Source organism: Chionomys nivalis, chromosome 7 (assembly GCF_950005125.1).
Source record: "Chionomys nivalis chromosome 7, mChiNiv1.1, whole genome shotgun sequence".
Lineage (NCBI taxonomy): Eukaryota > Metazoa > Chordata > Mammalia > Rodentia > Cricetidae > Chionomys > Chionomys nivalis.
Window position 1 is genome coordinate 96,102,711 of NC_080092.1, and position 23,545 is coordinate 96,126,255.

Genomic DNA, 23,545 nt, shown 5'->3' on the forward strand with positions numbered 1-23,545 from the left:
TAGGAATGAATGTCAACTGGTTTATATTAAAATTGTAAATTGCTTAAGAAAAACCTGTGGCGGATCCATGAAACAGCCATGAAAGGCTCCCCTCCCAAGACTGCAGCCGTCACCCTCCACACTGATAAGTGCCCCGGCGGTGTGTGGGTGAAGGGACAGTCCCGGATGTGGAGGTCTGATGCACAGATCCAGACACAGCCCAATCACGTGGAATGACACTTTCATTGATGTTAGCTGGGGAAGAGGTTAATAGTCACAGGGCCTGGACCAACAGGGCCCTCCAGCAGGAGGTGGGCAGAGGGTTCTTCTGCAGTCTGAAGGCCTCCCCACTGCATTCTCTCAGGCAGTTAATAGATAGAATAAATTCCATTTAAAATATATGCATCTCTCTCTGCTTGAAAAATATTATATACAGTTGTAAGAGTTTGGGCATTGGGGATCTGTTAGTTGCACTGCCTCTGCCCCGGCCTGCGCTGCCTTCCCCGTGTGGGATGGCCAGACAGGGCAGGAGATGACAAGGCCATAGCCACGGGCAGAATGGCATACCCCTGCCGTGTATTTACATCTCCTATGTACACTTGCAAGGAGGGAAGCAGCCAAGTACACAGCCTCCACTCAGCCTCACGGAGCCTAGAGCAGCTCGGTGGGTGGCCAGAGGAATTCCTTAAGCACTGAGCCGTTAGACATGGGCCGGGTGGGGAGGTGCACGCATCCAAAAAGCCCTACCGCCACCTCCTCCTAGAGGAGAAGGCTCTTAACGGGTCCCTCTCCAGGGGCCAAAGCTGAGCAGTCAGCTCTACACGGGAGGAGCTTTGTTCCCACCCAGCTGAGGCCCCTCAGTCAGCTTCTAACTCCAGCCCAACCAACCCTCAGCCTGTGCCCTGGGTGGCAGGGTCTTCTTCCATGTTGGGCCACAGGCCGTGAATGCTGGCAGGCCACTGTGGGTACCAGGAAAGGAGGGTCACAAGCCGGTCTTGTTCAGTCCAGCATGGCATCCAGCTGGTCAGCCAGGGCATCAAACATGGTGCTGATGTCATCCAGAATGTGCTTGGTAGAGGCCGCTGTGGGGCTGCATCAAGAGAAAGCCTTAACGAGATGGGCCGTGGGCCTGCTACCATGGCAGTCCTGTCTGATGGCAAACACCTTGTACCTCACTCTTACTGCCTACAACCTCCCCGTGGCAGGAGTTTCCGTCCTTCCCTTACGGGTGAGTTCAGAGGCTCGGGGACAAAGGACTGGGCTAAAGAATAAGTGATAGTCCCCAGGAATCTCCGTAGGCCTCTCTAAGACCACTAGGCCCGGGCATCCCACTAGAGGCCTCCCTAGCCGCAGACTTGGCCCGCAGTCGCCTTCCAATGCTCCCAAGCCCAGCCTTCCCTCCCTCCGCACCCAGCACCCAGCTCACCCCTCTCGCTCCTCGGTGCTGATGCTCTTCTCAGCTGCCTTCAGTGCAGCTGCCAAGGACGAGCTGGTTTGCTCCAGTCTCTGTTGGGCCTGGCCTGGACACACAGGCCCAGTGCTCTCAGGCCTCGGAGGGGGTACAGGGCGGGGGCCGAACCGGGGAGCCAGCTTTGGGCCAGAAAATGCCAGCTGCGTACAGGCCACGGACACAGGCTTAGGAGCTGCTCCTGAGGAGACAAAAGGTTACTACGTGACTTGGCGTGACGTGACCCTGCACACAGCAACCTTCCCTCCGCGGGCCTCACTTCTTACCTGCTCCGGGCACTTTGAGGAGGGCAGCAGGGGCAGCTGGAGGCTCCGTCTCCACATTCAGCGCCAGAGCTGGCCCAGAGGCCCCTTGGTGGCCGGGGGGCTGAGATTTGGGGCTGAGATCTGGGGCTGGAGTTCCTTGAGACGGAAGGCTGCTAGGCTCAGACCGTGGAGGGTTAGAGGAAGTTGAGGGAGATTCACAGGGGGCCTGGGAGGACAGGGGAGCGGAGGGGCTAGGGGTGTCACCACCCACTACCCCAAAGGCCACCAGTGCAGTCTGGAGTGGCTCTCTCTCTTTACACCTGGGCCTCCGTTTGACAGTATCGGACTCTGTGAGGTTGAAGTCAAGACCAGGGAGCACAGGTGCCTCCCGGGGCGGGGGACCAGCTGGCTTTGGCCGCTGCTTGATCGTCAGGTTCCCTTCCTCTGCGAATGGCAGCCCTTCTCCTGAGCTGCCCCGAGATGGGGGTGTCCCCTCAGGCCCAGGCTCCTCCTCTTCTGTGTCAGACACAGGGCCAGTTGGGGCAGAAGGACCAGGGGCCTCTGAGGGGCCGGCTGGTTCACTCAGTGTTCTCCTCCGAGGGCCTGTGGCCCCTTCCTTGGGTCCTGGGCTTCCTTCTAATGAAGATGGCTCGGTAGGGCTAGAGACGGAACTGAGGCGCTTGGGGGGTGGGGGTGGGGGGCCTTTACGACGGGCACGGAGGGCAAAGGACTGACTTCGGGGTGTCCCTCGAGTTGGGGTCAGGCTAGGGCTAGTCCGGGCAAGGGTGCTGCGTCCTGGTCTCCGGGTAAGGGTGGCATAGCTGCCCAAGGCACTGCCCACTGGCCCTTCAGCCTCCCCTTCAGCTTCCCCCTCAGCAGGGCCAGGGCGGCTCAGGCTGTGGGACCGGCGTTTGGGCCGAGGCGGGTCTGGAGGAGCTGCAGGAGAGCCGGCCAAGTAGGAGAAGGCCCGAGGAGCACCAGGAGGTGGCCCTGGGGCTGGGCTAGTGGGTGAACTCTGTGAACACATGAAGACATAAGGGGCAGGTCCTTGGCCAGGGAGTGAGGTACAAAGCTTAGAGGGGCGCTCTGTACCCTCTGGAAGGTTCCTCTCCTGTGGGGTGATGGAATCACCAATACTGGGCTGAGAGACAGGCTGCTCCTGTGAGTGACCAGAACCCCGGGAGCGGGCGCCAATGCTTTCCTGGCTGGGAGAACGGGCAGGGGGAAGAGGGAGTGGCTCTGGGCCACCCCCTGCCATAGCTGCCTGTAGCTCTGGGCTCAGCTCACTGCCCTGAAAGGTGAGGAGGCGAGGGCCAGCCATAGCTGGACTTTCCCCGTTCTCCAGGCCTTCAATGGCCATCAACTCCGGACCCCTGGTCAGCCGGCGTCCGCCTTCACCTAGAGCCTCCCCATGCAGCAGGCCCCGCCGAAGCTCTGCCAGCCGTCTCACCCCCAGCATGAGCTTCTTCTGATGCCCTGGAAGGGTAGACAGAAGCAGATGGGTTAACTGAGTCTAGGCTTGTCCCCTTTGCCCTGGCTAGACCTCCTTCCCCTCCTCTCAGAGATGCTAGAGGTAGCTGGGGTCAGGGGCTGCCAGGAGGCCTCAAAGTGATCCTCACCCAGCTTGTTCACGCCTATCTCCTGCAGCTCCTCCCAAGTGAGGTCGGCGACCAGCCCCATGGAGTCGTAGCCGCTGCTCACCAGCTGCTTGTGATACTGTGGCAGCCCCAGGGCACACAGCCACTCCAGCAAGTCCACCTGGATGAGTGCCACCATCAAAACCTGGCGCTCCCCAAGTGTGAAAGGAAGCCCCGACCCCTCCCAAGGCCACAGCCCTGGGTAAGCGCCCAAAACCCCACCCTGCCAGGCGGTGATGACACACACCTTTAATCGCAGCACTTGGGAGACAGTGCTCTGTGAGTTCGAGGCCAGCCTGGTCTACACAGCGATTTCTAGGACAGGCTCCCAAGTCACAGAGAAACCTTGTCACCAAAACAAACAAACAAAAAACCCCACCCTGTCCACCTGCTCACCGGGATATAGTTGGGCAGCCACTCAGCGATGCTGAGCTGGGCAATCTCTGAGGCGATCTTCTTCCGGTGTCCAGGTTTGGTCACCCCAATGGCTGTCAGATCCTGTCACACAGGGCATGGACATCAGGGCCCTCCCGTGCCTGCTGGGCCCTCGCGTCACGTGTGACAGTGCTTACCTCGGGCGTCATTCGACTGATGGTTGGCACGTCATAGCCGGCCTGAAGGAAGTGGGCAGTGTAGCCCTCCAGCTGGAATTCACTTAGCCAGTTATGAATGGCCTGTGCATCCTGGGGCGTGGAGCAAAACGGGGAGGAGAAGCTGGATACTAAAGCCCTCTACCCTCTGCCGAGGCCTGAAACGTATTTCTGGGCGGGGGGGGGGGGGTGGGGGGACACCTCACCTTCCCTTCCAGCAACTGTTCTGGCCTCACATCCTGAGTGAAGGTCTCCCCAGAGCGATAACTGGCCAGGGGGCGATGACTCAGGTTGTCTTCAGGGAAGGAGAGAGACGGCATCAGGGGCGGTTGGAGGAGGGATGGGTGGGGTCATGGCTTTACCTCCCCACCTGTACTCCCCAGCAATACCAGTCCCATTTACTCTTCTTACCTGACACAGATGGGGCACGCAGGCCTGGCAGTGCCTGGTCCTCACTGGCAGAGGGTAGTGGCTGGAGACAGAGAAAGAGCTTACTCAGTACATGGAAAACAGACAATGGGCAGGCCATGCCCAGGCCTAGGTGCCCTCCCCTCCTACCTGAGCATTCTCAATAAGGAGGCCAGTGCCATGGCCATTGGTGCCTTCAGAACTCTGCCCACTGCCAGCACTGCGGATGCTGCCCACACTGCCCTCGCTGCCCACGCTGTTCCTGTCACCTGCTGCAGGCGGCAGAAGCATAAAGGTCAGAGTTGACACCGCTAACAGCTGACTGGCAACTTGCCAGCGCCCAGGGACACCCCCCCCCCCCCCGCACTACCTCCTGAGAGGATATACCTGGACTGTCTGGGCTGAGGCCTCCCCGCGGGAGCTGGCCATAGGTAAGAGGCTGCAGCGAATCGTCAGCAGAGGACTGTGATATCCGGGGGAAGCTCGGCCGCAGCGGGGTGGGCGCAGAGGGGAGACGGGCCACAGGTATGCCCACCCGCTTGCTGACCACCTCGACGATCCCCGGGGGGAAGTAGCCCACACGGTCAGTGCCCCTTTGGCTCTCATGGATGTGGCCCTTCCAGCGGCCGTCAGGATGTTGTTCGAGCACCTGTTGTGACAGGATGTGGACGGAAAGGACAGTCACTACACCAAGCAAATGGCAGTAGCTGTCTCTGTAGTGATAGTCCAGCACGCCTGGTCCATCTCTTCCCGGCAGAGCTGACTTCTACCCGAGTTTGGTCACCGATTCCAGCCCAGTCTCTCTTTGTAGCACGAGGCATACAAACAATGATATTCTATAGAATAATGATATTCTACATTCTCTGTTTACTAGATATGAGACCTGGCCCAGTTCATCTAATTCTCTAAGTCTCAACTTTGTCATCTCTTAAAAAAAAAAAAAAAAGAAAGAAAAAAGAAAAGAATAAGGAAAATGATAATGGTACCCATGTTTCCTAGGTTTAGAGAGGATTATATGAAAGAATATATAAAGATTTAACTTGGCCTAGGACCACAGCAGATGCCCAAGTGAGTCATAGCAATTGCTTGTCTTACAAAGGATGTGTGGGCCCCTCACCGTGATGACATCTCCTGCCCGGACATTGAGAGCGGTGGGGTCATGAAGGTTCCAGAAATCCTTAAGTGCTCGGACTTTCAAGATCCCTGAAGCCTCTAAGAGAAGGGATAGGGCAGGTGTCCATGATGGACCCTCGATTCCCCAGCGGACTCTCCCACCACACCCTGGTACTGACTCTAAAGCCCCACCCACTAGGTCTTCTCCCAAACCCACTCACCCCGAAGTAGCTGCTTGATTTCCCGGCTGGCCTGGGAGGTGGTGAACTGATTCACTATGTCCAGCGCCGTCTGGTTATACGTGTTCCGGATATTCACATCTACACCTCCCTGGGGTTCACAGTACCACAAGAGCATTGAATTTTGCTTGACATTTCTCTTCAAGTCCTCCCTACTACCCAAGAGGTGGGTACTGTTACCATTTTCAGGGCTTAGAGGGGGGAAGCATGACACTTTGGACATGGGTTAAGATCGAGCTCGTAAGAGACGGACTTGGTGTCTAACCAGTTGGGGCTCCTGCTTTCCAGCCATGAGGCTTTAGCACCATTCGGAGGGAGTGAGACCCCCTTTCCCAAGCCCCACAAAATAGACAGCACCCACACCCACCTCTAGCAGTAGCCGCACCACCTCGGTTTTGCCGTATAAGGCGGCCTCGTGCAGTGCGGTGCCGGTCTTGGTCTGGCGGTTGATCTCAATACCAGCTTTCAGCAGTTGCCTGTGGTGGGCAGAAGTTGTGAGGTGGCTGGGACGGGAAGAAGCTCATTGCCAGGGGTGTGGGGACTGTGGTGTTGAAACCAAGAATGGAGACAGCAGCAGGGGACTGGGGAGATGACTCGGTGGCTAAGATAAGGGTGTGCTGCTCTCAGAGAGCTCTGGTTCAATTCCCAGCATGCGCATGGGGTAGCTCATCTCCACCTGGAGCTCTGGCTCTGTGGTCCATTGCAGGTAGCTGTGCTCACGTGCACACACCCCACACAGAACACACGCGTATGTGTCATTTATTTTTTAAAAAAGCAGCAGGGAGATATTGGTTAGAAACCAATGGTCCCTCAGGAAGAGGCTGAGGAGGCGGGTGGGTCCCTTGGGGTACCTGATGACTTCTCTGTGGCCATTCTTAGCAGCCAAGTGCAGGGGTGTGGTGTAGTTGGGGTCGCACGGGTCCTTTGCTTCTCCTTCCAGCAGTGCCACACACAAGTGGCTGTTTAGAAGCAACTGGGCCACCTACAGTGTGCAGCACCCAGTTAGAGCCTCCTCCTGACTACAGCACCCAGCACCCTAGGGCTATAGGCTCACCTTGAGCCGCCCGAATTCGCAGGCTAGGTCTAGGGGTGTCTTCTTCAGCTTGTTGACTAGGCACGGGTTGGACTGATGCTGGAGAAGCATTTCTGACTGGGATGGGGAAGCCAAGTAAGGGAGGCTACCTGCGAGACACAGGCCCCTACCTGGCTCCTCCTCGCTCCCACATCCCCTCAGGCAGGCTCACTTACCACCTCATAGTGTCCATACTGCGCAGCCAGGTGCAGAGGGATCTGGCCGTCCAGTGAGGCAGCGTTGACAGCCGCAGAAGCCCTCAGCAGCAGCCTCACAGGCTCCAGCCGGCCCTGCCAGGCTGCATAGTGTAGGGGACGCATGCCTGGCAGGGGGAAAGAGATTCTAAGAGGGCTCACAGGGGGCTCAGCAGAGAACGGAGCCACCCTGGCGGGACGGGAAGACTTCCACACAGCAATGCTAGCTTCACCCGGGTTTGCTCGGGAAAAGGTCCTACGCAGCTCTGAAGTCAAGAGTTCTAACTGTGCCCTCCACACAACCCCAGGACGGGACTATAACCTCTCTGAGCTTCCTCGTCTAAATAATGGGAAATCTGAACTACACACTCTCTCCAGAAGGAAGCTATTCACGATTTCAGAGAAGGAACCCAAACGCCTATTGGTGTGTCCTAACAGGAGACGCTCCGGCCACAGGTCTGTAGAGAGGCCCTGGCTTCCCCACATGGCGGGATACATTGGGCTCTCACCATTGCTGTCTTTGATGTCGACAGTGGCTTGCGCCTCCAGCAGCAAGGCTATGAGCTCCAGGCTGCCCCCCAAGGCAGCATGGTGGAGAGCAGAGAATCTGGCATGGGGGACACAAAATAGGGGGTGTCAGTGAACAGTCTTCCACCCCAAGCTCGTTCTGGGGGCCGGCAGTGAGGGGTTACTTGCCCCCCTGTGCCTGCCAGCCCTGCCGTGGGAGCGCACAGCAGCCAGGCCACAGCATGAAAGGGCTCAGTGTCTTGGCTGAGAGGCCCGTTTGTCTAGCGTCCCCCACCCAGCCTGCCCAGAGGAGGGGGCCGTGGGAGCAGAAGCCTGAGGGCTCCTACCCTCCAGGGAGAGAAGGGGCCCAGGAAGAATCTGACCCAAGGGGGGCCCTCCTCTTGCTCAGGGCTAACTCCACAGGCAGGTGGGTGGGCAGGACCCCCTCCTTCTGGCCCTACACAGGCAGGACCCAGCTCTGGGCAGACATACTTCAAGGACCTAGTCTGAGGGAGGAACTGCGGGCCCCAGTTCCTCTCACTTCCTCCCTGGGTCTCTTCACCGCAGCACACACTTACCCATCAGCATCCTGGTAGTTGATGTTGAGTCTCTTCGTGGAGCCGAGGAGCTCTGGTGGGGGGGAGTCAGGGGAGGACACATCAGGGTACATGGCACCACCTGCCCTGGCTATGCCCTCACCCAGCACTCCCACTACCCACCTCCAAGGACCCAACCCACCTTTCGGTATACAGAAGGGCACCTGCCCCATGGCTTTTTACAGGTCCTGTCCCTATGGCTCGAGGGCAAGGAGCACTGGAAGCCACCGCAGCAGCCGCCTGGCTTCCCTAGAACCCCTGCCCAGCTTGTTTATAGAGCCAAAGGGGGCGGGAAGGGGTACTGGCATGACATGCCTTCAATAGGACAGGCCCACGGGGCGCATGGTTGGCATTCCTGCCTGAATGGGTTAGGGAGAGAGTCATATTGTCCTGATGGGCCACGGGGAACAGGCATTGAAAGAAGGGGGACGGTCTTAAGTATTCAAGGGCAGAGAGAAGGTTGTTGACAAGGCTGGGCTTGGAGCATCCCTGAGCAGGACCTGGTAGGCAGGGACATATGGAATATACTGATCCTAGCCCAGGTCCAATGTGCCAACCCTGCCAATTTGGGCAGGTCACTTAATCTGCACGACTTGGTCTCCGTAGCATCTGCCCCCAGAAGCTGTCGGGACAGTGTCTGTCCCCTGTGAGCACGGAATGATGATGATGATGATAACGATTTCGCACTTCTCCCGTGCCGGCCATTACACTGGGGTCCCAGACCCAAACTGCCTTCCGGCCTCTTCACAGAGCTCTGTCTGTGGGGGGGGGGGGGCACACCTGCCGACTCGATACTCACAAGCTTTGACTTTTCGCCCCCCCCCAGAGAAGCAGTGGGCACTGGCACCGCCTCCCCGGGACAGGGTGCAGGCAGGTGAGAACCCAGGGGCACACAGACCATGATGGGCAGATCCTCGAGGCGCTGAGGAAGGACAAGCCTTGTCACCAGCAGCCCTTGCGCCCTCCTGGAACCCACCCTGCTGGGAAGGAGTGGGCCTGGCTCAGCCCGGGCTGGGCAAGGTGCCAAACATGCTGGTCCAGGCCTGCCCCCAGGCCCTGGTGGGCCCCCAAATACCCTAGCAGCCTGGGAAAGGCAGGGCCTCATTCCATCAGGGAGGGAAGCAAGGGACAGGGAGGGAGGGGACAGACACACAGGTGAAGCTGAAAGACTCTATACTGAGAAGGTAAATACAGAGCCACAAAGGGGCAGGAGAGAGACCTCTGACCTGACAGTTCTTACAACACAGAACCATTTTTGGTGGGGTGGGGAGGTGGGGGTGGAGTAGGGAAAGAACAGAAGCTATGGAAGCAGGAAGTGCACAGCTCAAAGGCTACTCTGTCTTTCCTGGGCTGTGTGACTTTGGCTGCCAAGGTGCCTTTTAAGCCTCCGTGAAGACAAGGTCCCAAGAGAGGAGCACCAGAGTCCTTGAGGGAGGCTTCCCTTCACTTGCACAGAAAGTCTGGGATGGGACAGTTCGTGGCTGGATGTGTCCCTTCTAGGGAGGGGCAGACAATGTGACAGGAGGGGACACAGGAACAGGGGCAGGGCCAGATAGGTGGCTCTGTTCTTTCTAGAACAATAGCCGGAAAGGTGGCGGAGAAGAGGCCCACAGAAACTGGGCTTGGGATCCTGGCGAGTGGGCGGAGGGTCCTGTAGAGGCACCAGTCACTTCCGACGTGGCAAAACCTTCTTCCCCAGCCTGGCTTTGGGGCTGGAAGGGTCACCCCGTCTCAGGCCCAAGCAGAGGATATGAGTTCAGCCAGTCACCCTAGCCCATCCATTTCCTCTAGCCAAGGAAGGAGACCTCAGAAAAAGATGGGGAGGGGCAGAGGGAAGAGGCAAGGCCGGTGCAATGGCACCCCTCCCAGCAGCCTGCTCCTGAAGAGGGCCTGGGACAGGGTGGATCAGGACGAGGCGGAAGGAAAGAGTCATCGGCTAGAGGCTCCCAGCCAGTGGGGTGAGAGGAAAAAGGGGCGCCCCATGACTTGATTTTAGTGGTTTGCTTTGGTCCAGGGGCCCTGCATCGCTCTCTGAGACTGCATTGGAATCAAATAAACTGTATCATTCACAGAGTCCCAGGCTCGCTTTCTCTCTCTCTCTCTCTCTCTCTCTCTCTCTCTCTCTCTCTCTCTCTCTCTCTCTTGACTTTTCGAGAAAGGGTTTCTCTGTAGCTTTGGAGCCTGTCCTGGAACTAGCTCTTGTAGACCAGGCTGGCCTCGAACTCACAGAGATCCGCCTGCCTCTGTGCCACCACTGCCCGGCTGAGTCCCAGGCTCTTTAGCACAATTTTAATTTAGGGGACTCTATGTGTGTAGAACATCCCTTAGGTGATACTGACCGAACAGAAATCAGTGGTCGCTATGGAAACACAAGGAAAGCACACAGGCTTCTCAATCTCTCATCTGACCCCAGGGCGACATGACCTTGGGTAAGTCACTAACCCCAGAGTGTCATTTTCCTTATCTGTGCAAGGGCCGTAGAAATTCCTACCTGACAGGAAGCCAGGGGGTAACACTGTTTCACAAACCCCAGGGTTTACAAAGGTCACCTGTGATCTCACCTTTGTCACTGGTCTCTCAGAGGACAAAGAAGGGAATGACGGTGCAGGGACCTAAAAGGACACTCAGGCCTGTCACCGTGTGTCTGCCCCTGTATAGGGGAGTCCACATCTTGGACGCAGGGAAGGAACTTCAACCCCTAGAAGCTCTGTCTCTGGTAGAGAAGACAAGCCTAGTTGTGGGGGTCTCGCCACCAGCCGACCCTGCTACTACCCTCCAATGGGCCTCACTGTCTAAGGCAGCCAGGCCGGTGAGGCCAGCAGCAGTGTGACCAAGGCCCCACCGGGCAGGTGGCCAAAAGCAACACAGAGGTGAGCGGGGAGGAGAGTAGGCTCCCACTCAGACCTTCAGGCCATCTCCTGGGGACCACTTCGGCCCCTTCCTCCATCCCGCTCACCGTCATACCCTCATTCGCTTCCCCACGATGAAAGGACTAGGGGTACAGCTCCACCCCATGGCTGGGTCTCCACCCCGCTCGCTGTGCAGGTGGGTGCACGCCACTAACGTCTTTCCTTTTGGCACCCAGACTCCAAGGTGTGGGCGGGAATAATAAGATGTCTCCAAGTAGCCTGGGGATTCCTTCCTGTGTACAAGACCCAGGTGTGGCTTGGGGTTAAAGCCCCAATGTTACAGAGAAGACCCTCCCCTCAGGGAACACTTTCTCTAACCCCAGAGGAGCCGGAAGAACTACTGGCTCATGCAAGTCCTGGAGGAGACAAGCCTCGGGGTCTGGGAGAGCCCAGGGTGCTCGCCTGAAGACCAGAGGTCCATTTTCCTGGGGTGGGTTTGAGAGGTCCCTACCATCACAGGGTCCTGAGAGATGGGGCTTAGTGGCCACCCATGTATCCAGCCCTGACTGCCCTGTCAGGGATAGAGTCCTCAGGGCTATGGAAACCTCTAGAAAATTAGCATCGGCTATACACTCCCAAGAACACCAGCAGGTGACTAGCAAGGAGCTTTAGTACCGGTCAGATGGTGCTATGAGTCCCCAGGAATCTGCTCTCTTTGGGGGCTGGGAATACCCTGCCAGCGATGATAGATCACTGTGTGCCAAGTGTGAGGTCCTGGGTTCTAAGCCTCGTAGAGCCCCAAACCAAACAACCAATGACACCAGAAACCCAACCGCTGTTTCCAAAGAGGTTTTACAGACATCCTCATGAAGTTCGACACAAATACAGGGACACTCTGGTTTTATGCAGATGGGACTGGGGGTGGTCACAACGCTCTCTTCCTTCTTTCCCATCCCGCAGCCAAGTCCCACAGAGCCAAAGAACACATCTGAAAAGCCAGCTACCAACCGCCAACCTCCAGCGCTTAGAAAAGAGCCTGACGCACAACAAATGATAAAAACACGCAAACGGAATGCGCTTCAATATGCGCCCTTCGCAGGCCAGGATTCCGTGGCTCAGAGCAGCTAAGTGACTTGTCTGGGGACCCAGAGCAAGAAGGGACCCCCCTTTCCTCTCTGGCACTCTTACACAGAAGCACTCCTTGTCTACAACAGGACAGTCCTTCTTCCTCAAGTCTGCAAACCGAAGCTACCCTCCCCCTCCCCCTCTGAGCATCCCTCTGTAGCCTCAGTACTCAGAGAGCAGCCTCAGCTGGAATGGCCACCCCACCGAGGGAAGACTCACTTGTTTTTGCAGCCTTGACTTTAGCCACCAGTTTCTGCACACATGTCACATCTCCGTTCTTGACAGCAACGATCAGGTCCTGTTCACGACCCATTCTGACTAGGGCGCCGCCAGGCTCTGGGCTTCTGAGTCCAGGAAGAAGCAAGACGCTGGTCCAGCCAAATGTCAGTTCGCCATGCCTCAGTGCTTCGGAGGACTCCTGGTCCCAGGGGCACAAGCCTGGTGTCCCAGGCAATGGGCTCCTTGTCAGGCAGAGATATAGTCCCTCAAGGTGCTCCGGCAGCTGCCACCACAGGCAGGAAAGTCAGTCTCTAGGGGGTGGAGGCTGCGTGGAAATCTGGACTAAGATCAGCCTGCTGCTTCCGACGGCCTTGGGATGGGCTGAGACTGGACCGGCCAATTTTCCTGGGTTAGCTCAGAAGCACCGATGCCCATCCAGAGAGCAGTCAGCATTCCCTCTGGCATGAGGCAGCAGCTGTGGACAAGTCCCGGGGGGTCTGGAAAAGGTATGGGTTCTCCGCTGAAAAGCTGGGTCACGGCCAGGAAATAGGACCCAGACGATGACCAAGACAGGACCTTTAGAGAGCCCCAAATCACTTTGGGTGCCCTGGGAGTCATGGAGGGTCTGAGCCACTCAGGGGGAGGGGAGGAAGGTGCTGTACTTGAGAGAAATATATAACTATAACACGCAAAGGGAGGGGGTAGTATTCCAGGAGGGAGGGGCTGAGTTGCCTGTGCCCCATGGCACTGGGCAGCACCTCAACCTTGGGCAGGAGGGGCCCTGGCAGCAGGAGACACTGGGGTAGGCAGGGCCAGCAGCCCATTCTCCACAGCCCCAGGCTCTGACACCCACAGACAACAGGCGGGGCCGAGAGGTAGGGCCTGGAAGAATAGCACAGGCAGATGGGCAGGGGTCACTCCCTGTCCAAGGTGTCTGCCCTCAGACTCCTCACTACCTAGGCTTCATTAATAAACGAACATCCCAGCTCCACTGAGAGGGTGGAGTGGGGAGCTATGGCCCTCATTTTCCGGGGTGGGGGAGGTCTACCTGTAGGATAGGCAAGTTCTACAGCACCTGTTGCTACCCCTTCCTTGCTGCTTCTGGGGTGTGAGGGAACAGCTGGGTAGAGCTCCAGGACAGGCTTGGACACTGCTAACCAACTGCCTCCCAAGCCTGAACCTGAAACCCCAACCCTCGACTTCCCGCACAAAACCTTAAGTCAGTTCCTCGGTGGCGGTGATTTTGTTGCCAGAATCTTGTGGCATGAGACTCGTGCAGGCCTGGGGCCCAGGTAGGGAACCCCTCATTCCTCATAAGTCCAAGCCCAAGCCGGAGGGCACTCCTCCTCAAAACCCGCGACCCGCACCGGAGGAGGGTGCTCCTGGCAGTGCCTGGGGTCGGCTGGCTCCCCCGCCCCTCGGAATGCCCCTCTAAGCGCCGCGCAGCTCCCCGCAGCCAAGCCCAGCTCCGACCGATCCCGGGAACAAAGCGGCAAGAGGGACCCGGAGAGTCAAGAGTCCGAGGGATAGATAGAGGAGAACGAAAAGGGGGGGCTCAAGGAAGGCGGAAGGAGCAGAGAGATGGAGGCGCCCGCCGATCAGACAAGAAAAGTTAGTTTGCGTATGCTCTCAAGGATTCTGACCCCCCAGCCGGGGCCCCGCAGTCTCACCTCTCCCGGCCGCCCCGCCGGGGGTCTGGCTGGCGGTGCTCAGTCCCAAGCACTCCTGACGCTGGTTTCCACTGTCGCCCCCCCAACCAACCCCTTTCTCCTCCTTTCCAAGGCCGGCTCGGCGCCTCCCGCAGGAAATCCCGCCCCTCCCCCCTCCCTCCCGCCGGATCGGGAGCTGGGGGACTGTCCCAGCCGCACAGTCGGATTGTCAATCAGCACCCTGAGTCCCGCCCCAATGCTCGCTTGGTCCCGCCCCCGCCAGCCAGCCAGGATCAGAGCCCCTGGGATCAGCGCATGCGCGCAGGTGAAGCTGCTTGGGGTGCCAAGTGGCTGGTGAGAGGGCGGGTGGATGAAGCTACGTGCCACTGTGTCCTGGCTGGGGAGCCCGAGGAAGTTGGGCTCTAGTCTAGACCAGAGAATGAGGTGTGAATAAGTAGAATAGGGGACGTTTTGGCGGTCGAGCCTGAGGACCCCACTAGGGGCGGGGATCCCTTCCTTTTCGTCCCCTCTTCTCCCGGCTTGCCCGCAGCGACCTTCGTCCACGAGCAGAGTCGCTGACCCACGGCGGCTGGCTGGAGCAATGGTGCCACCTAGTGGTGAGCGTAGGAACGACCCACGGTGTCACGACGGGGACCCCAGCCTTGAGGAGGTGCTTTTGGAGGCTGGAGTGGCGATTCAGCACCAGTGTGAGCCGGACAGCGCCTCCCACCCGTGGCCTTTGAACCCTGCAGCCGAGCTCTTCTGGAGAGATTCTTTTGGCTCATCCCGAAGGAGCTCCGAATGTCTCTGGACCACTCCTGACCGTCCCCACGTGGCCTCCAGTTTGCAAAGCTGGTATTCGAGGACTCACTGCTCTTCTCCCCACCTCGCATCTCTTTCCTCTTAGTGGAAGAGCACGAGGCAGTTCAGGGCTGGAGAGAGGTCACACACGTGATTATTCATACTCCCCAGTAGCCAGGGGAGGTTTTACTAGAGCGAGGTGCCCCCAGGAGCGCTGCAAAAAGAATAGGTGTGTTTCTGCACGTCTGGAAACCTGCAGATTAAACTCGGCCCCGCCGACCTAGGGACACGTGTGCAGACAGGTGTCTGAGGGACACAGGGCAGGTAGGAAGGCGCGAAGCCAGGTGGATTTGCGCTCGGGTGTGGAGCGCCGGGCGCTAGGACCGCACGGACGTCACGTTTCCGGGGAGGGCGGGGCTTGGGTGGTGCGCGCGCAGCCGCAGCCGGCGGCCCGATGGAGCCAGACTCCGAACCCGCGACCGTGGAGGTTCCCGCGGGGCGTGTGCTCAGGTGCTCCCCGGCACTGGGGTGGTGTGGGGGGGTGGCGTGGGCCCGGGGTCGCGCGGAGTGGCCGTGGTGCTGACCGCGTGTCCCCGGCTCGCCCCAGCGCCTCGGAACTCCGGGCGGCTCGCTCGCGGTCCCAGAAGCTGCCCCAGCGGTCGCATGGCCCCAAAGACTTCCTCCCGGACGGCTCGGAAGCCCAGGCCGAGCGGCTGCGCCTGTGTCGCCAGGAGCTGTGGCAGCTGCTGGCAGAGGAGCGCGTGGAACGCTTGTGAGAGGGGCCGGGGCCAGGGCCGGGGCCGGGTGGGCGGGGGCCGGGAACTGCTCGTGTAGACCGAGACGCCCCCAACCCACTCCTCGCCAGGGGCAGCTTGGTGGCCGCGGAGTGGAGACCCGAAGAGGGCTTCGTGGAGTTGAAGTCGCCAGCGGTGAGCGGCCCGAGCATCTCCGCGGCTGGGGGGTGGATCCCCTTCCTCGGTCCCCTTAGCTGTTTGGTGACACTTGCGCTGATGCCCCACAGGGGAAATTCTGGCAGACCATGGGCTACTCAGAGCAAGGGCGGCAGCGGCTTCACCCCGAAGAGGCCTTGTATCTGCTGGAGTGTGTGAGTGGGCTCCTGGGGCTGTGGGAAAGGGGTTCAGAGTAAGGAATGGGAAGGACCAGGAAGAATTCAGAATTACGTTTTCGGTGAACTTAAAGGTGGACTTGGAGAACAGAAGAGAATGCCACACAGGCAGCAGGGATGATGCTAGTCCTCTCTCCTAGCTGGTCACCGTCATGCAGTGATGCTGGGGGTGTAGAGGGGAGAGGGTCAGAGGCAAGAAGTTGACCGCCTTTGGCTTGGGCGCTGAAGGAAGGTTACACACAGCTAAGCCCTTGGTCCACTTCCAGGGCTCTATTCAGCTCTTCTACCAAGACCTACCACTGTCCATCCAAGAGGCCTACCAGCTGCTGCTGACTGAGGACACCTTGAATTTCCTACAATATCAGGTATCAGTTGCCTCGCAAGGAGCCTCCCGTTGGTCAAGCCAATGGACGGTGACAAGTACCTCTGAGGTTGCAAACACAATATCACAGCTATAGGAGAGTTAGGAGCCTGTGCCGGTCAGACTTATGGTCAGAGGAGGCAGTTGGGTAATAAAAAGTTACTAAGTAGCCAGGCACGGTGCACACTTTAATCCCAGTGCTCAGGAGGCAGAAGCAGGAGAATCTTTGTGAGTTCCAGGCCAGCCGTTACGCTATATATTTGGAGACTCTGTCTCAAAACAAAAAGTACATTGTGCTTCTCATGGTTAACCACGCATGTAATTCCAGCACTCTGGAAGCTGAGGCAGGACAATCTCAAGTTTAAGATCAGTTTGGGCTACATAATGAAACCCAGCCTTAAACAGAACTACTAAACAAACAAGAACCAAATAGAGAATTAGTGCTTGGTGGAAGATCAAATTAGACAAGGAAAAAGATCTGTTCTGGACTATCCTTCAGGTGAAAGAAGGTATAGCCTGGGCTAGGGGCAGTGAGCAGGGAAAGTTATGGCAGGAGTGTTTTGGAAGAAAGGTTGGATGACTGAGAGACTCAAGGCTTGTGACCACCATGGTGTCATCTAGCTGGGAAGACTGAGGTGGGTGTTTATATGGAAGACTGGGCCCACTCAGGGGTTCTGTTTGATACAAAGTAACGTTGAGGTACTTCCTGGACATCCAGCAGGATTTCAGGCACACAGTAGATACAACCTAGAATGTAAGGTGAGGGCAAAGCTAGGAATATAACCTTGGATGTTTGCATGCTGTGGATAGTGTAAGCCATTGTCTCTGAGGGCGTGCAACCAACAGAGGACTGTCACTGTCCCCTGGAGCTCACAGATGTGGGAAGGTTAGTGGAGAGATGGGACCCATCCGAGATCAGGAGGAGAAGAGGAAACCGCACTGAAGCCTCTAGTACAATCTTCCATTCCTCTCTTTTTCTTCTTTTCAGTGTTCTGTTTTGAAACAGGATCTTACTGTGCAGATTTGTCTGTCCTGGAACTCACTATGTTGACCAGGCTGGCCTCTAACTAAGAGATCTGCCTGACTCTCTCTCTCAGGTGCTAAGGTTAAAGGCCACTATGCCCTGTGCTCGCTTTTAAAAGGAGAAAACAGTCAGTTGTGTTGAATGCTGGGAGGAGGTTGAGTGAGATGGGGACACTTTTGGGTTTGTTCCTCTGCTGTGGGGACAGGACACAAGCAATAACGTGTGGCTACTTAGCGGAGACTATTCCCATCAAGTCTGCGGAGGGTTGGATAGGTGGGGTGATGTCTGACACTGTCTACCACTGTTTTGTCTAGACTTTAATGTCAACATATTCTATGATGTAGGTCTTTCCCAGGAGGCCCACCCCTGTTTGTGTTTTTCTTTTGAGATTTGTATTGTCGATAAATTATTAGATGTCACTTGTACCCAGAATAAGAGACAGAATTCAAATAGTGAAACTTCCTTGGAACATGGTGTTTGCTAATTTACTTTTAGTACTACTGGGGAAGAATCCAGCAGCCCATATGTGCTAGCAAACTCTCGCATTGAGCTGTGGCCCCACCCTCTCTTTAATTTCTGAGTCAGGGACTTTGGAAATTGCACAGACTGACCTTGAACTCACTCTGTACCCCAGACTGACCATGATTTTGTGATCCCCCTACTTTAGCCTCCCTAGCAGCTGGGATTACAAGCTTGAACCAGTAGGCCTGGCGGGTAATATTTATAATAGAATGTGTTCCAAGCAGTCCCGAGGTTGGAACCTGGAGCTCTATAGGAGAGAGAGTTTCGGGAGATATAGGAAATGACTTGTGTTTAGAGAAACCATTATGTTACTGTAGAGAACGGACATCGAAGTCAGGCATGGGGGCACACGCCTTTGATCCCAGCACTGGGGATGCAGAGGCAGGTAGATCTCTGAGTTCAAAACCAGCCTGGTCTACAAAGCAAGTTCCAGGACAGCCAGGGTTATATAGAGAAACCTTGTCTCGGAAAAAAAAAAAAAAAAAGAGTGGACATTTAAGCCAGGCATGGCAGTACCTGTCAAAATTCTAGCACATAGAGGTTTAGAGGGAGAAATACGACTTTTGAGTAGTGTGAGGCTAGCTGGTATACGTAGTTCCGGGATAGCTAGGACCGTATAGCAAGAGCCTTGCAAACAAACATGCAAACAAAAAGCATCTAAGAGTTCCTTTTTCTTCTCCTGAGGTCTTCAGCCACCTGAAGAGACTAGGCTACGTGGTTCGCCGGTTCCAGCCAAGGTAAGTCCTTTGACGCATCCACTGCGGCTGGGGGACCTGAATGACCGTTATAGTGGCCTCCACTTACCTGGGACCTTTGGCTTCAGTGCAGCATGTGGGGGTGAATTCCATGCCTGCACCTTCTCCTGGGTTGTCAAACTGGGCCCTGCTCAGGTAATGACCAAGTACCTGCAGCTCACTGTGAGCGCAGAACCGCAGTAGCCAGCGCCTGGCATGTAGGTGTGCAGGCCGGTTTGTGGAGCGCATGCATGAGCGAGGGGCTGGGGAGGGATTTATAGTTGAGGTGCCGTTCACATTCTTAGGCCAGGCTAGATCTCCCTCTGTTACCTAGTGGTCCAGCTCTGCTGAATGCCACAGCCACTTTCAGACTTAGTAGAAACTGGTGTTGCCTCTGCAGTCTGTCCCCAAAACCCTAAAGCAGTTCCCCAAAGTGGGATCTGTTCTAGGGAGACAGGCATGGCTGTGTGCAGAAGTTCCTCCTGAGAATTGTTCCGTCACTCAGCAGTGTTATTGAGCACCTTCTGATGCCAGACCCTGAACTTGTGGCTGAGGAAGAACAGAACAAAATCGCAGCCGCTACCTGCTTATTATGTAGTAAAGAACAGTCGCAAAACGCCATCACTTTGTAGATTCAGTACTTGAGAAGCTCGGGCTCAGCTGCGGAGATCTACCCACACAACTGGCTGCTCTTTTAAAGCGGTCGTCACCTAGGATTTGTGCAGTACAAAGATGCCCTCTGCGGCAATGACAGGACGAGGTCTCATTTTGTAATTTTAATTGGCTTGGATTTAATGTGAATAGGCACTCGTGGCTATCCACCGTGTTGTGCCTGAACCATGCAGCACGGGGAGCTATAAAAATACAGAGTGGTGGGAGGGGATTCACAGCAAGTACAAGGACCTGAGCCCAGTCCCTCAGTACCCAAGGCCATGTGTTTGTCCTTATATTCCCAGCACTGGGGAGGCAGAGACAGGCAGATTCCTGGGGCTCAGTAGCCAGCCTGGCTTAATCAGTGAGCTGTAAGCCAACTAGAAACCCCCTCCTCAAACAAGATAGACAGCTCCCAAGAGGCACTCTGCTGTTGGGTGCTCTCCCCTCCATACCCCTCTCTCTCTGTCTCTCTCTCCCTGTCACATGCCCTCTCCCCTTCTCATAGCAGGAAGAATGCTATGGTGCTAAGTGATGAGGGTCTGAGCCCACAGTGTGTAACTGAGTGGGGAAGAAAAAAGATTTAAAGTAGTGTGTTAGTACAATGTCAGTTTTGTCAGGAAACAAAACAGAAACAAGCAGAGAAACAGTAGTATGTATGTGCAAGAAATAAAAGTGTACCTGATGGCACGTTCCAGAACAGCCAGGGCTACACAGGTATTATTGCTGACACTTGGGACCTGGACAGAGGTGGGTGACTAGGCCCCTATGGCTGTTCCCAGGTACCCTTCCTTTGGGTATGGATCTGCCTCTGGCCTCTGGCTCATCCTCTTGGCCACTCCCTCCCAAACCCTGCCGGCAGCACCGGTCTGAGAAGGCGGATCTGTTGCCTGCCTGCTGTTCTCGTCCCACAGCTCTGTCGTGTCCCCTTACGAGAGGCAGCTTAACTTGGATGGCTATGCCCAGTGCCTGGAGGACGCGACTGGCAAGAGGAAGAGGAGCTCCAGCTGTCGGTAATGCCCCCTGCTGTTGCCACCCCAGGGTATCATGAGCTCTGGGCTTAAGAAGGGACCTGTGATGCTCTCATACAGGCTTTGGGAGACAGCAGGGGTCCACCTCAATTCCAGTGGGACACACCTGTCCTGGTGACAGTAACAAGGGGAATACGCTGCTTTTCCTCCCATGTCTCTAAGGTCTGTTAGTAAGAAGGCTAAGGCTCTGCAGAACTCCCTGCCCCCCATGAGCGGGACAGCCTCCAGCCCACCTGCCTGTGACCAGAGTAGCCAGTACTCAGAGAAGTCCCCGGAGTCAAGCCCCAGAAAGGGCTCAGGACTCTCCTTTCAGGCTCAGGGGTCTTCAGAGCCTTGCCCTGTTCTGGCCAGGGAGGATGTGGAGTGTGGCCAGGAGAATGATAAAATCAAGAATGGAGCCGAGGGGGCTCCTAAACCACGCTGGAACTTTGAGCAGATCTCCTTCCCCAACATGGCTTCAGATAGCCGCCACACCCTCCTGCCTGCCCCAGCCCCAGAACTGCTCCCTGCCAATGTCATTGGGCGAGGGACAGATGCTGAGTCCTGGTGCCAAAAGCTGAACCAGCGGAAGGAGAAGCTTTCCCGGAGAGACCGGGACCAGCAAGCAGAGGTGCAGCAGTTCCGGGAGGATGTGAACGCAGATCCCGAGGTGCAGGGCTGCTCCAGCTGGCGGGAGTACAAGGAACTGCTGCAGAGGCGACAGCTGCAGAAGAGCCAGCCCCGCCCTCCACACCTATGGGGCCAGTCTGTTACTCCCTTGCTCAACCCTGATAAAGCAGATTCCCCAGGTATCCCCTCACTCTGCTATACCATAGGCCACTGGGAGCAGAAGGATCATGAGACTTGAAAAGGGCTATTTTGACCAGGGCTGGCTGATGCCTAAGGTATGAGAGGAGAAGGCTGCAGTGGCGTGGGCCCCACACAGGCTCCTCTGTAGGTGGGGATCGTGGCCCCAGCAGAGCCCAGATTGCCCAGGGACACTTGCAGGGTGTACCCGCATCCTTAAGACCATACCCAAGAATGCTGGATGGTTTTGCCAGCAACCAGTTTCAGGTCCCTCACCTTTACAGCCTGTTAGCCAGAACATGGTGGTGCCACAGAGGTTTTAGCCAAATAAGAGGAAAGTTCACTGTCTGTTCTTGGTTTTAAACACAAGGAACTAAGTCTGTGGTCTGAGCTAAGTGTAGTAACAGATTCAGAACTCCGTAAAGGCATCATGGGAACATGGTAGAGTGGTGGGTGAGGAGAGCAGGGTTACCAGATAAGCGTGTTCTAAATACTGCTACTGTGTGGAACATACCTTACTAAATACATTCTGGTAAATCTGGTGGTCCTAACCTGGTTAGCAGATTTGGTAGTACAAGAGGAGCGTGTAGGAAGTTGACTCCCCTTCTCCATATCTTTTTTTCACTGCCCTTGTAGCTGCGGTCCTTGAACTTGTCTCTGTGCTGCAGACAACACACCTTGCTGATGGAGGTTACCGGTGAGTCTCAGCTGCGCTCGCTGTCTCCATGACACTGGCTGCCAGGTGGAGCGACAGCTGGGATTTGATTCCTGGAGTTGGGTGTGAGTCAGAGGATCACCCCAGGGACACCTGCCCACATACTTAGCTTCCAGTGACAGCTACTCTCATGTGCATCAGGGAAAGGGAAGAATGACAAGATGCTGGGTCTATCCCATGACGAAGCTGCTGGTAGTAGGGGAGGGTTTGGTGTGGAGGGAGGTAGGAGAAGTCCTTGTAACGTTTCTTACCTGGTCCTCAGGCTGCTGGAGAAGTCGAGAGGCTTGGAGATCAGCTTCGATGTTTACCAAGCTGACGCTGTGGCTACGTTCCGAAAAAACAACCCTGGCAAACCCTATGTCCGAATGTGTATTAGTGGGTACGAGATGATTGAGCAGTACCCTGCCTGCTGCTAGCCCCTCGCTTGATCCCTGCCACCAGCTTGCCAGTCCCTGAGAAGAATCTGAGGTCCAGAGGGCTAAGTGCCACCTATCTTAAGGCCATATGGCCAGTTGGTGCCATAGGAACCCAAGCTTTTGAATCCTTGGCTCCTCGTTACAGGCATTTTGCAGTAAACTCTCTTCTCTTCCGCTTTAGTCCTGGGCTCACTCAGCAGGAGGGAACTGATGTGAAGGGATTTCTGGCTAAGAGTGGTGAGAACCCACTCTGTCCTGCTGACCCTCTACTCTGGGGTTCCTGAAAGCACATCAAAGCCATGGAGTTTGTAGACAGCAGAGCCCGGGGCCAGTATTCTTGTATTCCTAGCTTTTGTCTTAGAGCCTTCCAGCTCTGGAAGTCTGGGAGGGGGGGCAGCCCAGGGGCCATGGGTGGGCTGTGACTAGGCCTCTGTTTAATCTTTATTCCTACAGATTTGACGAGCCTGTCCCAGACCTCTGCAGCCTCAAGCGGTTGACCTACCAGAGTGGGGATGTCCCCCTGATCTTTGCCCTGGTGGATCACGGTGACATCTCCTTCTATAGCTTCAGAGACTTCACACTGCCCAGGGATCTGGAGCACTGAAATGCAGCACTGGGGATGGGAGCTGGGGACTTGGATGCTCTCAGGGACCATGTCGGCTGACTCCTGTACAGGACTCACCAGGAACTGTCTGGGCCAGTGTGGTCTATAGCCCTGGGTATCTGCTGTTTGTGGGGGAGTGAAGCCTTGCCCCATGCCCTCTTGCCTGGCAGTGACCCCCTTGGAACTCAGGACTTGATTTCAGAGGCCCAGGAGATGGGGCAGAAGAGAGGACTCTGTGCCTTTTAAACAGTGGGGTGCCTGCTTCGTGCCATAAAGCCAAAGCCATTAAAAGAAATGTTCTCTGCTGTGGTTGATATACTTACTGGACTACTCCTTCCTTTCATTCCTCATTTGTCCACACTGAACTTGTCTGTCTGACTTCTAACACCGAGGTCTGAAGGACGCCTGAGGAGATGGTCCTGTTGATCCTAACCGGGGTGCAGCTAGCTGGGTGGTGGCTGAGAGGCCTCTGTTGGGTTGGATTCGACCCCAGCCACTCAGAGGGACCACCCCATGGTTCTTTCCCCCACATGCAACTCCCAAGCTTGAGCTAAAAAAAAAAAAAAAACTAGCCTACCTGCAGTGGCTAGCCCTTTGGACCCCGGGCTCCAGTCAACCACTGAAGACAGAAGTGGGGGGCTCCCAGCAGTGTTTAAGCATCTCGCCATTATGCCTTCGTTCCCACACGGCCCTACTCTTGGGTCTGAAACCTGCACCTGCGGGTCATTCTAGTTGGAAGGAATGCTCTTTAAAGGAGCCCGCCTGCTACAGCTGCGAGAGTAACATATCCTGATACCTGGCATCCATCCTAGAAGGCACCTAGGGACTATTTCCTGTTCTGGGAGGTGGTGGGACACTGGCAACAGGGAGCAGTCCTGTGACCA

The 23,545-nt window shown here is 56.3% G+C and overlaps 2 protein-coding genes across 3 annotated transcripts; one reads left to right on the forward strand and one right to left on the reverse strand.

The window, feature by feature from the left end:
- Window positions 1-6: 6 nt before the first annotated feature.
- On the reverse strand, window positions 7-14,028 carry Caskin2 (CASK interacting protein 2). Its single transcript, XM_057773546.1, has 20 exons — window positions 13,912-14,028; window positions 12,242-12,738; window positions 8,031-8,082; window positions 7,455-7,552; window positions 6,928-7,073; window positions 6,734-6,829; window positions 6,531-6,661; window positions 6,047-6,155; window positions 5,662-5,770; window positions 5,445-5,539; window positions 4,715-4,976; window positions 4,478-4,599; window positions 4,331-4,391; window positions 4,126-4,214; window positions 3,902-4,012; window positions 3,726-3,827; window positions 3,312-3,450; window positions 1,714-3,168; window positions 1,406-1,628; window positions 7-1,069 (listed from the first exon to the last, which is right to left on the reverse strand). The coding sequence occupies exons 2-20, from the start codon at window positions 12,333-12,335 to the stop codon at window positions 979-981; spliced, it is 3,585 nt and encodes a 1,194-aa protein (XP_057629529.1). The 5' UTR covers window positions 12,336-12,738; window positions 13,912-14,028; the 3' UTR covers window positions 7-978.
- Window positions 14,029-15,131: 1,103 nt separating this feature from the next.
- On the forward strand, window positions 15,132-22,952 carry Tsen54 (tRNA splicing endonuclease subunit 54). 2 transcript variants are annotated; one of them, XM_057776300.1, is made up of 11 exons: window positions 15,132-15,201; window positions 15,299-15,463; window positions 15,557-15,620; window positions 15,713-15,796; window positions 16,084-16,182; window positions 18,409-18,461; window positions 20,024-20,122; window positions 20,303-20,928; window positions 21,563-21,623; window positions 21,904-22,020; window positions 22,511-22,952. In XM_057776300.1, the coding sequence occupies exons 1-11, from the start codon at window positions 15,146-15,148 to the stop codon at window positions 22,659-22,661; spliced, it is 1,575 nt and encodes a 524-aa protein (XP_057632283.1). In that variant the 5' UTR covers window positions 15,132-15,145; the 3' UTR covers window positions 22,662-22,952. The 2 variants fall into 2 exon arrangements, with proteins under 2 accessions (XP_057632283.1, XP_057632284.1); XM_057776301.1 differs by having other exon boundaries at window positions 20,492-20,928.
- The last annotated feature ends 593 nt before the right edge of the window (window positions 22,953-23,545 follow it).